Source organism: Candida jiufengensis (genome assembly GCF_024610255.1).
Source record: "Candida jiufengensis strain CBS 10846 chromosome Unknown scaffold1, whole genome shotgun sequence".
In the NCBI taxonomy this organism is placed as follows: Eukaryota; Fungi; Ascomycota; class Pichiomycetes; order Serinales; family Debaryomycetaceae; genus Lodderomyces; species Lodderomyces jiufengensis.
Window position 1 is genome coordinate 307,832 of NW_026261562.1, and position 14,439 is coordinate 322,270.

Sequence of the window (14,439 nt, forward strand, 5' to 3'; positions counted from 1 at the left end):
TAATTTTTTTGAAACAAATAAAAAAAGTATAAATCAATGAGGCTCTACAATATGCAACTTTATTTTCTATTCTTTATTCAAATGGTCTTCAATTTTTAATCTATATACCCTATTATATAAAGTTATAATAATAAATAATAATATCTCGGATTTGTTATTATAAATTAGGATAAAATATTTTTATATCTTTATTTATTATTACTAATAATTCTTAAAGAAAAAGTATGAGAAAAAAAAATATTATAATACAAAAAGGACCCGCACAAAGAAATCTACAAAATATCAGATTGTAAAATAATCTAATCCACATTTTTATATTAAATTATTATTGTCAATTGTCGTAAAAGACTCTGGTATCAAATCAACTATTCATTCATCATCATCACCATCATCACCAGTATCGCCATCAAAATATTATGGACCCAACTAATGATCCAAATTTCACTCCACCATCTTTAAAAAAAGAAATTGAACCAACTGCACCACTGGAAACAATTCCTCAAAATATTCCAATTCAACCATTTGTAATGGAAGATTTAGGTGAAGCATTAGATGGTCCTGCACCTCATCCTGCTTCTTCAACTTCATTAAATAATTCAACAAGACCAAATCCTTTAACTAATAAATCATTTGATAATTTAAATAATATTGAAGATAGATATCATTCTAAAATTCCAAGAAAACATACAGAATTAATGAATTCTTCTTCTGATGATGAAGAAATTATAGAAATTAATAATAATTTACCACCTCAAATAAATAATATAGAAAAAGAAATTTTACCACCTTCAATACAAGTTAAATCTTCACAAATTGCAGACTTAGAAGAAGTTCCTCATGGTATTCAAAGACAAGCAACTAAATTAAAAGATTATCATTTCCCTACTCATAGATTAGCTACTACATTATCTGATGAATCTAAATCTCCGCTTGTGATTGTAGCATGTGGTTCATTCTCACCAATAACTTATTTACATTTAAGAATGTTTGAAATGGCTTTAGATTCAGTAATGGAACAAACAAGATTTGAAGTTGTTGGAGGATATTATAGTCCAGTATCATCAAATTATAAAAAACAAGGATTAGCTTCAGCTCATCATAGAGTTAGAATGTGTGAATTAGCTTGTGAAAGAACTTCTTCTTGGTTAATGGTTGATGCATGGGAATCATTACAACCAAAATATACAAGAACTGCTTTAGTTTTAGATCATTTTAATGAAGAAATAAATATTAAAAGAGGTGGTATAATGACTAAACTGGGTCAAAGAAGAGGAGTTAAAATTATGTTATTAGCAGGTGGTGATTTAATTGAATCAATGGGAGAACCTGATGTTTGGGCAGATCAAGATTTACATCATATACTAGGAAAATATGGTTGTTTAATTGTTGAAAGAACTGGATCAGATGTTCGATCTTTCTTGTTAAGTCATGATATAATGTATGAACATAGAAAAAATATTTTAGTTATAAAACAATTGATATATAATGATATTTCATCAACTAAAATACGATTGTTTATAAGAAGAGGAATGTCTGTACAATATTTATTACCAAATTCTGTTATTAGATATATTCAACAACATAATTTATATGGTGATAGTGAGCCTGTTAAACAAGTAATGTCAGAAAGAGCTGATTAAAATAAGAAGAATTTTAGAATTGTATTTTTTGATCTTGGACGTGAAGTAGTCGTTAAATTAATCAGTTGATAGAAAGCTTTTAACTAGACCATATCGATTATAGACTCATGATTACTATCACACAATCATACATGAAGCTTGTTACATGCTACAAAGTAATTATTTTATAGTAGCACCAATCAGAACACGAAGTTCAGCTGGTATAGAACTAGAATATTTGTATAATTAATAAATAATAATAATAATTAGATGTATTAATAATAAATAATTTAAGATATAAATTTTTATTTTACCATTCTTGAGTTTTTAAACCATATTTACTCTTTTTTGAACCTTTTATAGGTTTAATTAATTTAGATCCACCTTCAAGAAAACTAAATTTATTTCTTCTAATATTTTCATATTCATTAATATATTGTTCTTTTTGTAAAGTTAATCCAATATCATCTAATCCATTTATAAGACAATGTTTTCTAAAACTTTCAACTTCAAATTTTTCAACTAAAATATCGTTGTTTTCACCATCTCTTATTTGTTGTAATGGTAAATCTATTGTTAATTTATGACCTTGATTTATTACAGGTATTAATTTAGATTCAATTATTGATTGTGATAATCTTATTGGTAATAAAAAATTTTTAAAAGAATTATTATAAAAAATATCACCAAATGATGGAGCAATTATTGATTTTATACCGAAATCTTTTAATGCCCAAGGAGCATGTTCTCTTGATGAACCACAACCAAAATTATCACCAGTTACAACTAATATCTCTGCTTTTCTATATGGTTCAACATTTAAAATAAAATCAGTTTCGACATCTTTACCATTTTCCTTGATGAATCTTGATTCATAAAATAATCCATCTTTTAATCCTGTTCTTTTTATAGTTTTTAAAAATTGTTTGGGTATTATTGCATCTGTATCTACATTTGCTTTAAATAATGGTGCTGCTATACCTGTTAATACTGTAAATTTACCTAATCCTCCTAAAGGTGCTGGATCAAATGTATCTTTGTGTTGTTGAGTAGTTGATTTTGGTATATCATTAATTTTATCTTCTTCACCAGATAAAGAATCATCTAAATCAATTGGTTCTTTTTCATGTTTATATACAGCTTCTTGTAATTCTTCATCTTCATCACTTTCTATTAAAACTTGTGGTTCATCATTATGATTTATATAATCAAATTCTCTAATATCTGTGAAATGTCCCTTTATTGCTGCTGCTGCTGCCATTGCTGGTGACATTAAATGAGTTCTTGATCTTGCTCCTTGTCTACCTTCAAAATTTCTATTTGATGTTGAAGCACATCTTTCTTCTGGACTTAAAATATCTGGATTCATACCTAAACACATTGAACAACCTGCTTCTCTCCATGTAAATCCAGCAGATTCAAAAATTTTATGTAATCCTTCTTTTTCTGCTTGTTGTTTAATTAATCCTGAACCTGGTACTACCAAAACTTCTTTTACTGAATCTGCCTTTTTATGACCTCTTGCAACTTTTGCAGCTGCTCTTAAATCTTCAATTCTTGAATTTGTACATGATCCAATGAAAGCTTTATCTATTTTAATTTCTTTTAATGGAGTATTTGGTTTTAATCCTTGATATTTTAATGCTCTTAACATACCTTCCTTTTTTATAGGATCATTAACATTTGATGGATCAGGTACATTGGCACTTATTGGTAATGCATCTTGTGGAGAATTACCCCATGTAATAGTTGGTACAATATCTTTAGCAGCAATTTTAATATCATAATCGAATTTTGCACCTGGATCAGAATGTAAAGTTTTCCAATAATTAAGAGCTTTATCCCATTCTTCTCCCTTTGGAGTTAATGGTCTTCCTTTTATATAATTAAAAGTAGTTTCATCTGGTTTAATCATACCAGCTCTTGCACCAGCTTCAATTGCCATATTACATATTGACATTCTTGCTTCCATTGATAATTCTTCTATAGCTTTACCAGCAAATTCAATAACACAACCAGTACCACCAGCAGTTCCAATAACTCCAATTACATGTAATACTAAATCCTTTGATGTAATACCTTCATTTAATGATCCATCAATAAAAATTCTCATATTTTTTGATTTTGTTTGTATAATAGTTTGAGTAGCTAAAACATGTTCAACTTCAGAAGTACCAATACCAAAAGCTAATGAACCAAAAGCTCCATGAGTCGATGTATGTGAATCACCACAAACAACTGTAGTACCAGGTAATGTAAAACCTTGTTCTGGACCAACAACATGAACAATCCCTTGTCTACTATCACTCATTCCAAAATAAGTAACATCAAAATCTTTAACATTTTGTTCTAATGTCATAACTTGTAATCTTGAATCATCTTGATCAATAAATGTATCAACATTTTTAAAATTTTTTCTTGAAATAGTTGGAATATTATGATCAACTGTTGCCAATGTACAATCAGTTCTTCTTACTTTTCTATTAGCATTTTTTAAACCTTCAAATGCTTGTGGTGATGTAACTTCATGAACTAAATGTCTATCTATATATAATAAATATGAATTTGATTCATCTTTATGAACTATATGATCTTCAAATACTTTATCGTATAATGTTCTTGGTGCCATTTTTTGAATTGACTTAATAATTTGATAAAATCTAACAACAAATATAAAATATGGAGAAAGTAGTTGTATATAAATAAATCAATATAAAGTTATTATACAATGTATATTTTTTCAGTCACTTTTTTTGAAAAAAATAAATGCCTGAAAAGGAGACCGTTTTCGCATTCAATATTTTTAATTATGAAGTCAAATTGAATAATCCAATCAATAAAATTAAATATATAAGCATTATTTGGTTATTGCGGTAAGGATGTTAGAATAAAATTAAGGCTTTATATACATATATTATATGAGATAACAAGAGGTACTTTTAACGATAATAATTCTCCATGAAGCTTATGAGTCAGACTTCAACTTCTTCTTGAACCATCTAGATATTTCTATAGAGCTTTAGTGTCATACTTAGACGTTTGCAAACGGCTAGAAATGAATGTAAAAATCCTGTTATTTAAATATTCGTAAAATTATATTTTTGCTCATTTTTGTTGCAAAAAGTCTTAGATTTTTTTATAGAAAGTTAAAATGAACTTAATTATTCCTGATAATATGTGTTTACCGGTATTCTTACAAGATAACAGCTATACCAAACGTGAATATTACTTTCACTAAGCTTACACTCAATTTTAATGGAAGATTAGCTCATGTATGATGCCTTGAGCACTTTCTACATAAAAATTGACAACACAATTAAATACTTATAACCCCAACAATAATGCTACGCATTCAAACTATTGAAGCCTACAAGGTATCATTAGCAATTCTTTATATAAAATCTTTCGTAGTAATAGTATTCCAATTTATATATTAAATGTACTTAATAATCTATAAAATAAAAATATAGAACAAATATATTCTTTTAAAAATTACGCACCACATCGAATAATTTATTTACTCTTACATTATTATTTAAATATCACTAGACATATTATTTTTGCAGTCACTTTATACTACATATTTTTATTAAAAATTAACAACAACAAAATATTAAAATTATGCAAAGATGATTCCTGCGGGTGGAAGAAGATCTAAAATAAGACCACCAAGGAAATCATTAATTAGTTCATCATCATCTGCAGAAAATTCTACAACTGATCCAACTATAGATTTTGATAAAAATTGGTCAATATTACAAAATGCAATATCTCAAATTCAAAATAAAAATGTATCTAATTTATCATATGAACAATTATATCGTAAAGCTTATGTTTTAGTATTAAGAAAATTTGGAGGAAGATTATATGATAATGTTGGGGATTCAATAAAACAACATTTATTAAATCAAAGATTTAAATTATTAACTTCATTAAGTCATGAACAATTTATGCAAACTTTAATACGAGAATGGGATGAACATTTACAAAGTATGAAATTTATAAGTGATGTTTTAATGTATTTAAATAGAGTATATGTAAAGGAACAAAAAAAATTATTGATTTATGATTTAGGTGTTCAATTATTTAAAGATTATATTATAATGTATAATAATAATGAAATAGGATCTAAAACTACAAATATAATACTAGAGGAAATCACCAAAAGTAGGAACGGGATAGTCATTACTTCAAATATGTATATAACAAAAATCATTCAAATGATGGAAATGTTAGTTGAAAATAATTTATCATCAGATGTTCAATATGGAGAGAATTATTATCAAATTATATTTGAACCTATATTTTTAAAAAGTTCAGAAACATTTTTTCAATCATTATCAAAATCTTACGTGTCATTAAACTCAGGATCAAAATATTTACAAGCTACTTCACAATTTATTAAAGATGAAGAAAATAGAATCAAATTTTATTTACCACTGTCAACACATCCAAAATTATCAAATTTAATGGATAATATATTAATTAAAGATAAAATTGACAAAATGATACTACTATCGAACGAAGGTTTGCAATATTGGCTACAACCTGTATTATCAAATTTATTAAAAGACGGAAACTTAGAGCCCAATCATTATAATGAATTAAAAATATTGTATCGACTTATTGGTAGAATAGATAATGAATATCAATTATTAAGAATCAGATTGAAAGAAGCTATAATATCACAAGGTTTACTACTACCGGAACTTGTAAGAAATTCGATGGATTCAGGTTCTGAAAAGAAAGGACTCAATCAAACATTATTTGCCACTAAATGGATTGAAGCTGTTTTAAAATATAGAGAGGAAATGATACAAATATGGACTCAATCTTTTGATAGTAATCCAATAATTGAACAGACATTGATGTTTGCAATGAGAGATTTCATTAATAACTATAATAAAAGAACTAGTGGGAATAATAATGCAATCAATGCATCAGAAGTTTTATCAATATACATGGACTATCGTATCAAGCAACTTAATAAAGGCACATCAAGTAAAGAAATGGCAAGTTCAGGCGATCTGGCTGAAAATTTAATAAATAATTCAATACAATTTCTAAGATTTATCAAAGATAAAGATGCATTTGAGGCTCATTTTGCTAATCATTTTGCTAAAAGGTTTTTGAATTCTAAAACATCTACTTATGGTTCATTAAAAGGTATAGATATTGAAGAAATGGTACTTTCAAAACTTTGTGAAGAAATGGGAACTTCATCATTAGATAAAGTTATTAAAATGAATAAAGATATAAAAACTTCAAGAGATACTACAAAGGAATGGACGATGAATCAAACCAAGTCAAATAAATCCATGGAATTAGATTTGAAAATCTGTAATGTATCTATATGGCCTAAATCATTAACTAAAGATTATAAAAATACTGAAACTAATGAAGAACAACAAACTTTTAAATGGCCACGTCAATTAAGAGAAACAATACTTGAATTTGAAGAATTTTGGTTTTCTGGTAAAAAGAATGATAATAAATCATTATATTGGTCACCAAAATTTGGATCAATTGATATGAAAATTACTTATCCTTCAAAAACTTATGACATCAATTTATCAGTTTATGCAGCTATTATAATGTTATTATTTGCACCTGGTTCATCACTTGAAGGTGAAGTGAAACTGGCATTTGAAGAGAAAAAACAATATTCATATAAAGAAATTGCTGAATTAACTGGTATACCAACTCAAGAATTGAAAAGACATTTACAATCAATAGCAGTTGCTCCAAAACTGAGACTTCTAGTTAAAATACCAATGTCAAAAGAAGTTAATGAAGATGACATTTTCAAATTAAACGAAAAATTCAAATCACCAAGTGTTAAAGTGAAAGTTTTAACAGTATCCTTATCATCATCAGCATCAGCTTCATCAAACAAAAAATCCAACGCAGAAACAGATGAAGTAAATTCACATATATCAGAAGGTAGAAATATTGAAATTAATGCTGCAATAGTAAGAATAATGAAATCAAGAAGAACTGTAAAACATAATGAATTAATTGAAGGTTTGATCAAACAATTAAGTAATAGATTCCAACCACTGATTGTATTGATGAAACAAAGGATTGAAGATTTAATTGATAAAGAGTATTTGGAAAGAGATGCTGATGATAGAAATTTATACCATTATATAACTTAGATAATTTTAATAGAATAAGTAAATAAAAATAAATTGTCAAATTTCAGTGTCGTGAAAAGTAAAATTATCCCAAATAATTTTTCTAAAAAATATTGTTAGTAAATAATAAATTGTTTTTAAATTCACTAACTTACCATAAAACAATCGACTTCAACATATTAATATGTCCGCTAATGATGTACTAGACGTACTCGAAATCCAAAGAGATGACACACAACCAGCAAAAAAGAAAATTAAAACATCATCACCAGCGGTAGATTCAAAGCCATTAACAGGTATGGCAAGGGAATTATACAATTTAGTAGGTCCCAATACTCCACCAGTTAATTTGCAACCATCAAGTTCAACAAGAGATAAAAAGGCATTTAAACCAAGTCCTTGGTCACGCATTACTTTTAAACCTTCAACTAATGGAATAAAGTTAAAGCATTGGGTTAAAGGTTCTGAAAGTTTATTGAATACTGAAGAAGAAAATATGAAACCTTATTTTTTTGAAAAATTTAATGTTAATGTTGATATTCCTGATTTAGTTGAAGAAGATGTTTATAATTCATATATTACAGAAATTGAAGAGGAAGAGAAAAGTAAACAAGTGGAGTTGAATGAAGATAAACAGGAAAATATACAAGGAAATAATCCTGATGATAAACCAACCACTCAAGAAGAAAATAAGAAAGAGGAGGAAAAGAAAGATGATGAGAAAGTAGAATCAGACAAAAAGGAAGAGGAGGAAAAAATCGACGACAGTAAAAACCTAAATACTTGGACATATGATGAAACTAAATCATTATTTGAACTTTGTAAAGATTTCGAATTAAAATGGCCGATAATTCATGACAGATTCCCAGGTAAACGAACACAAGAAGAATTAAAACAACATTTTTATAAAATAACATCAAAAATACTATCACATCAAGAACAAAAAAATCAAACTCTAATAGATTCATTAAATTCATATTCAAAAGATAAAGAAGTTGATAGAAAACAATATCTTGAGAATCTTATATTAAGAACTCCGGCAGAAATAGCAGAAGAAGAATCTTTGGTGATTGAAGCTAGAAGATTTGAATTAGCTGCTAAAAAGATGTTAATGGAAAGATCAAATTTATTAGCATTATTAGATTCTCCACAATCTACTCAAAATGTAGCTCAATATCAATCATCTCAAGGTATTGCTAACTTATATAACAATTTAATGATTTATGACAAACATCAAAAGAAAAAAAAACAACAAGTTATACAAGATCCAATCCCACCACCAATACCAGCAGCTGCTTCATCATCATACAAAAGAGATCGTGGATTTCAAACTCAACTTCAACAATATTTATCCAGTTTATTAAAACAAAATTATCATACAAGTGCATCAATTAGACAAGAAGCGAATTCAATACATCAATTACTTTCTAAAAAATTAACTCAAAAGGAAGAAGAAGCTTATGGATTATATTATCATGGAGTTGAAAAATTAACTCCTGGAGTAGCATTAAGATCTCAACAAAGATTACCTGGTTTACAACAAAGACAATCAGTTTTGAAATTAGTAAGTTCTTTATTACAAGAATTAGATGTTCCAACAGCTGGTGGGAATGCAATGAAACCAATAATGCCAACAAGAAGAACAATGACGAAATATGATGAATTGTTAAGATCTGTTGTCACTTTATTAGATGTTAAAAAGGCTAAAGATAAACTTGAATCAGAGATTGCTTTAATTAAGAGTCAACGTGAACAACAACTGTAAAATATAAATAGTCGTAAATTCATTAATTAAGTATAAGTATAATCTAAACAAAAGTCATCAACTTGATCATTAGATTTTCCAAATGTAAGATCGTAAGCCTCTTTTAGATTTGGGGGTAGTCCATTAGTTTCCGAGAAGTATATTAAGTAGACCTCAAATTCATTGAAAATTTCTTTAAATTTTTTTGAAGCTCTGTATCCATCAAATAATATACGATTTATGTCATTAAATAGATAACAAATAGTAGTTAATGCTGTAAATTGTGAATCATCTTCATCGACTTCATCTTTCCAACAATTCTGAAGTAAATTCAAAAATCCAAATAATTTACGGTTTGACAAATCAAATTTATAATTGAAAAGTGCCTTGGAAAATTGGTTCACCAATTTAATAATTGCAGACCAATGTAAAGAAGAAGCTTCTTGAGCCATAAGGTGATATAAAATATCTAAATCTTCAGTTTCAAATTCTTCATCATCTCTTGATAAATTAATATCAGCAACAACAATTTTCTCTTCAAATGGTATATTTTGAACTTGTAATTGACCCAACCCAAGTTTAAAAGATAGATCAGCTAAGATCGATTGATTTTTATTATCTAATTTCGAGTATTTTGCCAAATCTTTCACCACTGCAACTATGAAATCAGACTTTGAAAAGTCCTTGTTTATTACTTTTAAAATTTCTGATACGTAAAAATTAAAATTTACATCATTTGATAATTGTTGAACTAGCTTAGATAATAAATTAAATTTTAGCTTATTAGTCTCCAATCCGTTAAAATTGTACCATTTAACAAAAGAAAAACATGACCAATTTGCAAAAGCTAAATTTTTGATCAATTCAATGAGATTTGCTGGTGGACTTGACGATAAAATACCTCTTAAAATATTCAGAATGACAGATTCTTTGCAAGATCTCAAATTGAAAAATTGTAATACTTTGGTGTAAAAATAAATGATGTATTTATCTCTTTGACCTTCAGTTCCAATAAAGGGGAATTTTTGTAATATCATTTTATCCCAATTGTTACCAAGTAAATTCGAAGTTATTACCCATAATGATATACAATCTTTTTTCAAATCTTGATTTCTATTTGAGTCTTCCATCATATAATGTTCCAAAAACTTTAAACTTTTTTCATTAACATTTCGAATTTGTTTCATTGTCGACTTACTCAAATTACCCGCTTGAATAGGTTTTATGATTCTTAAACTTAGCTTGACTACGTCAGCATTAACTTGAATTGTTGTATACACGTTGATATATTCTATCAATGGCAAAAAGTGAATAGCCTGATCAACATTTTCATCAATTAAATTATTTATTGGTGAAATAAAATAGCTCCATAACTTTTTGGTACCTGGTTTACTATACAAAATGGAATTTAGTTTTGTCAATATCACTTGTAATGCATTTAATGGTAACTTCAAATTTTTGGAGTAGGCAATTTGGGTGGTCACTGTAACTCCTTTAACTGCAGCTTTAATTATGTCTAAATTTGTAACATCCTTTATAGATTCTGCTAAATTTAAAATTTGGTTTCTTTGATCAGTATCTGAAGACAGTGTTAACAAAATTATAAAATTAAACCTGTTTGTTAACATCACTAAATGATCTTTGGAATTTGAATATGACATGACATGCGATGAATATAATTTTGTGATCAATCTTTTGACCTGAGTCTTATCTGACATTGATGAAATATAGTACCACAATAATTGCATAAACCTATCAAAAAATGAATCTCCACCAATATCATATCTAGATTTTATTTGATGATATACCATTTGATCCATTTCCTCCTCCGATAAATTTGCAAACTTTCGACTGATAATATTGTTATGTATCTGTAGGATAAGTCTCTCTTCTATTTGCCAATTTCTAAATTGATTCATGCTATATATAATATCAATATAACGATAAAAAATGCCCGCATCTTTATCTTCAGTTAATTTGGTGAAAAACACTTGCAATGGTTGCCACGAGGGAGTTTTTGAAATTTGACTTAAACAAAATATACCCTCTAATAAATGATCTAAGTTGAATGAAGAAGAATCTATCTTCTCAACTGAGGTTGTAACTGACAGCCACCAACAATGTTGTAGCTTCAAAATTGTGCACATAATATAAAATGATTCACTTTCTTTTGATGAAGCACCACTACCGTTTATGTTTTCAAACTGAGTAGTATTGAATAATGAAAACCACAGATTCCAATAGAAAACACCACTAGATTCAAAATTCTGCTTTCTACTGAAAACCTTACCATTTATTTCCTCCATAGTAGACATCACATATTGAAGTAGAACGACATATGGAATGAAAAATAACTTGTTATGATTCAAAATCAAAGTACTTTCTCTAATATTTGTTAATAAAGATTCTACCAAACCCCACTCTGTAAATGTAGGCGAACTTTGCAGTAGTAAATACCATCCAATTAATCCTTTAATACAATAATACAATTCTTTTTTAAAAGCTTTATCACTCAAAACATTTCTCTGAACCTCGTTATTCATAAGCTTTAACAACGTTTCTACTTTTTGAATGGAATTTTCCATATCTATTAGCGTCAAACAATAATTGTGTTCTTTGTAGGCTACTCTAATTGGATCTGTAAATTTGTGAAAAGCTTTACCATCTGCGGATTGATGTAATTGCAAAAGTGAGATTTCGTTAATTATAGTACCTTGTGCAAAATCTGGTTGTAATGATAAATTGATAACATTTGAGTTCGTAGAATACTTCTGGTATCTTGTTGATTTAATTGGTTGAGTGCTTTCGACTTCAAATGCTATAGTTGCTAAAGCTGGTGCTCTTGAAGTATTTTCTGATCCGGGATTGATATATTTATCTATTGATTTTTGATTTGAGGTGTCCCTTTTTCTCTTCTTACTTGATGGCGTAATTGTTGATGATGATTTTGAAGACGAGTGCTTGTAAGATTCTTTAGAATGTTTTGGTCGACTTGGTCTTGAATCTATTCTCTTAAATGATGATTTGTCTCTAGGTTTTGAAGTTGTTCTTCTAGATTTTGGGGCACTTGGACGTTTTGCAGTAGCAGATTTTGATTTTGATGATAATCCGTTGGAAACATAAACTTTTGATCTCGAAGAAGTTCTATTTGTCGGCTTTGTTGATGATCTATCACTTGCATTAATTATCTTCTTGACTTTTTTATTTTCTCTATTCTTGCTCCTAGCTTTTGATGTTAACATTCTATCGATTGCATTATTCTCATATGCTTCTCCCTCAAAGTCGGTAACCAAATGTTGATCCAGATTTGTTGGACCCAGTCTGAAACTAAACAAGTCTAAGTCGTCATCAGGTTCTGAATCAAAGTCTGTTGAAGATTCATCAGATATCACAATAGGTGAAGTTGACCGTCCATCAAAATCATGACCATCGATTGATTGTATATCTGACTCATTGCCACGTAATTCTTCAAAATCATCACCCCAGTTTTCTGATCCTTCATCCGAAACATTAAGTTCATCTTGTAAATCAAAAACGTCTTCGCTTTGGTTCGAAGTTAATGCGTTAAATATGGCTTCTTCTTCATGATACACATTATCATCGATTAAATCATTTAAGTTTTCTCTCACTTTTGGCTTTCTGCCAACTTTCTTTATAGCCATTCCTTTTCTGATTTCAATTGGATCTTTTCTTCTCAAACCTTTCCTCTTTTGCTTGTTACTTTTATATATTGCTAGATGTTTTGCAGATTCTGGTAAAATTCCTTTTAACGCAGATTTTTCTTTTCTATATCTACCTCCTACTCTGACATATAGATCATCATCTTCAGATTCCTTTTGATCATCACTATCACTTTGATTATTACTGTCATCACTTTCATTTAAAGAGTCAACATCAGAAGCAACATAACCCTGGACCAGGATTTGTGAAGGTACTTCAAAAGTGGAGTTCTGCAGTTCATCAGACGCGGGATTATTATTTTCCGGTTGTTTTTCACCCAGCTCTTCGGCTTCTAATTGTTGTGCAGCTTTTGATTGTTTCCCCAAAATAGTATAAAAATTCTTTTGTTTATACTTTTCATCTCTAGGATATCTTTCTTTTAATTTCATATAATTGTAATTTAATAATTTAACAATTGACTCTAAATTATGATCATTTTCTTCATATATAGTGTTTAATTCACTAATATCTGACAACCCTAAATAATATGCTTGATCAGATAAATAAGGGTGAGTACTTGCAAAATTTCTTTTTCTTAATGTTCTAGTGGGTGCATAATCTTGATATTTTGAATTAATATAAGCTAGTAGATGATCTTCATTTTCTTTATTTTCTACTAAAATCACGTCTTCCTCTGTATCATCTGTATTGTGCCGTATCTCTTCATTAATTGATAATGGTTCAAATAGTTGGAATTGATCATCATCTTCTTCACTATCATCAATTACGTCAAATAAATTTGTTGTGGTAATGGTTGATTGTGGACATAAACTTTTAATTATCTTTTCAATATTTAATCGTTGAGCATTTGATAGTTTAGACATCTTTCCATTTAGTACTTCTCGAGATATTAGTGGTGGATTAAGTACTATCGATTCTTCCTCAGAATCTGATATATAACTCATTTTGAATTGATATGTTATCGTTTGTTATGCCGTATAATTGAGGTATAGTTATAGGTTATTCTCATTGATATTAACATGTATAGTTGTAGTAGTTGATGAATGCAGATGGTCCATATAACTGTAGTTGTTTACAGTGACGATGTCAGATTGGTTGTAAAAAATCTGTATTATTTACTTATTTATTTTATTATTTTATTATTTATATTATTTTTAAATCAAGCTGCAAAATTTTGTATTACACAAAATTAGACTACACGTCTAAATGAGCTATATTCAACTCCAGTCGAATCTATTATCTATATTGTATCTAATGA

At 28.2% G+C, this 14,439-nt stretch overlaps 5 protein-coding genes across 5 annotated transcripts; 3 read left to right on the plus strand and 2 right to left on the minus strand. All coding sequences in view use genetic code 12, as the record gives it.

Annotated features, from left to right (window-relative positions):
- Window positions 1-416: 416 nt before the first annotated feature.
- KGF54_003915 (nicotinamide-nucleotide adenylyltransferase) lies at window positions 417-1,640 on the plus strand (the record flags this gene model as incomplete). Its single annotated transcript, XM_051764556.1, has 1 exon — window positions 417-1,640. The coding sequence occupies one exon, from the start codon at window positions 417-419 to the stop codon at window positions 1,638-1,640; it is 1,224 nt and encodes a 407-aa protein (XP_051617957.1).
- A 289-nt stretch (window positions 1,641-1,929) lies between these two features.
- On the minus strand, window positions 1,930-4,248 carry LEU1 (3-isopropylmalate dehydratase; the record flags this gene model as incomplete). The annotated part of the gene is made up of 1 exon (XM_051764557.1): window positions 1,930-4,248. The coding sequence occupies one exon, from the start codon at window positions 4,246-4,248 to the stop codon at window positions 1,930-1,932; it is 2,319 nt and encodes a 772-aa protein (XP_051617958.1).
- A 1,000-nt stretch (window positions 4,249-5,248) lies between these two features.
- KGF54_003917 (cullin) lies at window positions 5,249-7,777 on the plus strand (the record flags this gene model as incomplete). Its single annotated transcript, XM_051764558.1, has 1 exon — window positions 5,249-7,777. One exon carries the CDS (start codon window positions 5,249-5,251, stop codon window positions 7,775-7,777), a length of 2,529 nt encoding a protein of 842 aa, XP_051617959.1.
- Window positions 7,778-7,940: 163 nt separating this feature from the next.
- SWC4 (Swc4p) lies at window positions 7,941-9,521 on the plus strand (the record flags this gene model as incomplete). Its single annotated transcript, XM_051764559.1, has 1 exon — window positions 7,941-9,521. One exon carries the CDS (start codon window positions 7,941-7,943, stop codon window positions 9,519-9,521), a length of 1,581 nt encoding a protein of 526 aa, XP_051617960.1.
- Window positions 9,522-9,547: 26 nt separating this feature from the next.
- MMS22 (Mms22p) lies at window positions 9,548-14,125 on the minus strand (the record flags this gene model as incomplete). Its single annotated transcript, XM_051764560.1, has 1 exon — window positions 9,548-14,125. The coding sequence occupies one exon, from the start codon at window positions 14,123-14,125 to the stop codon at window positions 9,548-9,550; it is 4,578 nt and encodes a 1,525-aa protein (XP_051617961.1).
- Between the last annotated feature and the right edge of the window lie 314 nt (window positions 14,126-14,439).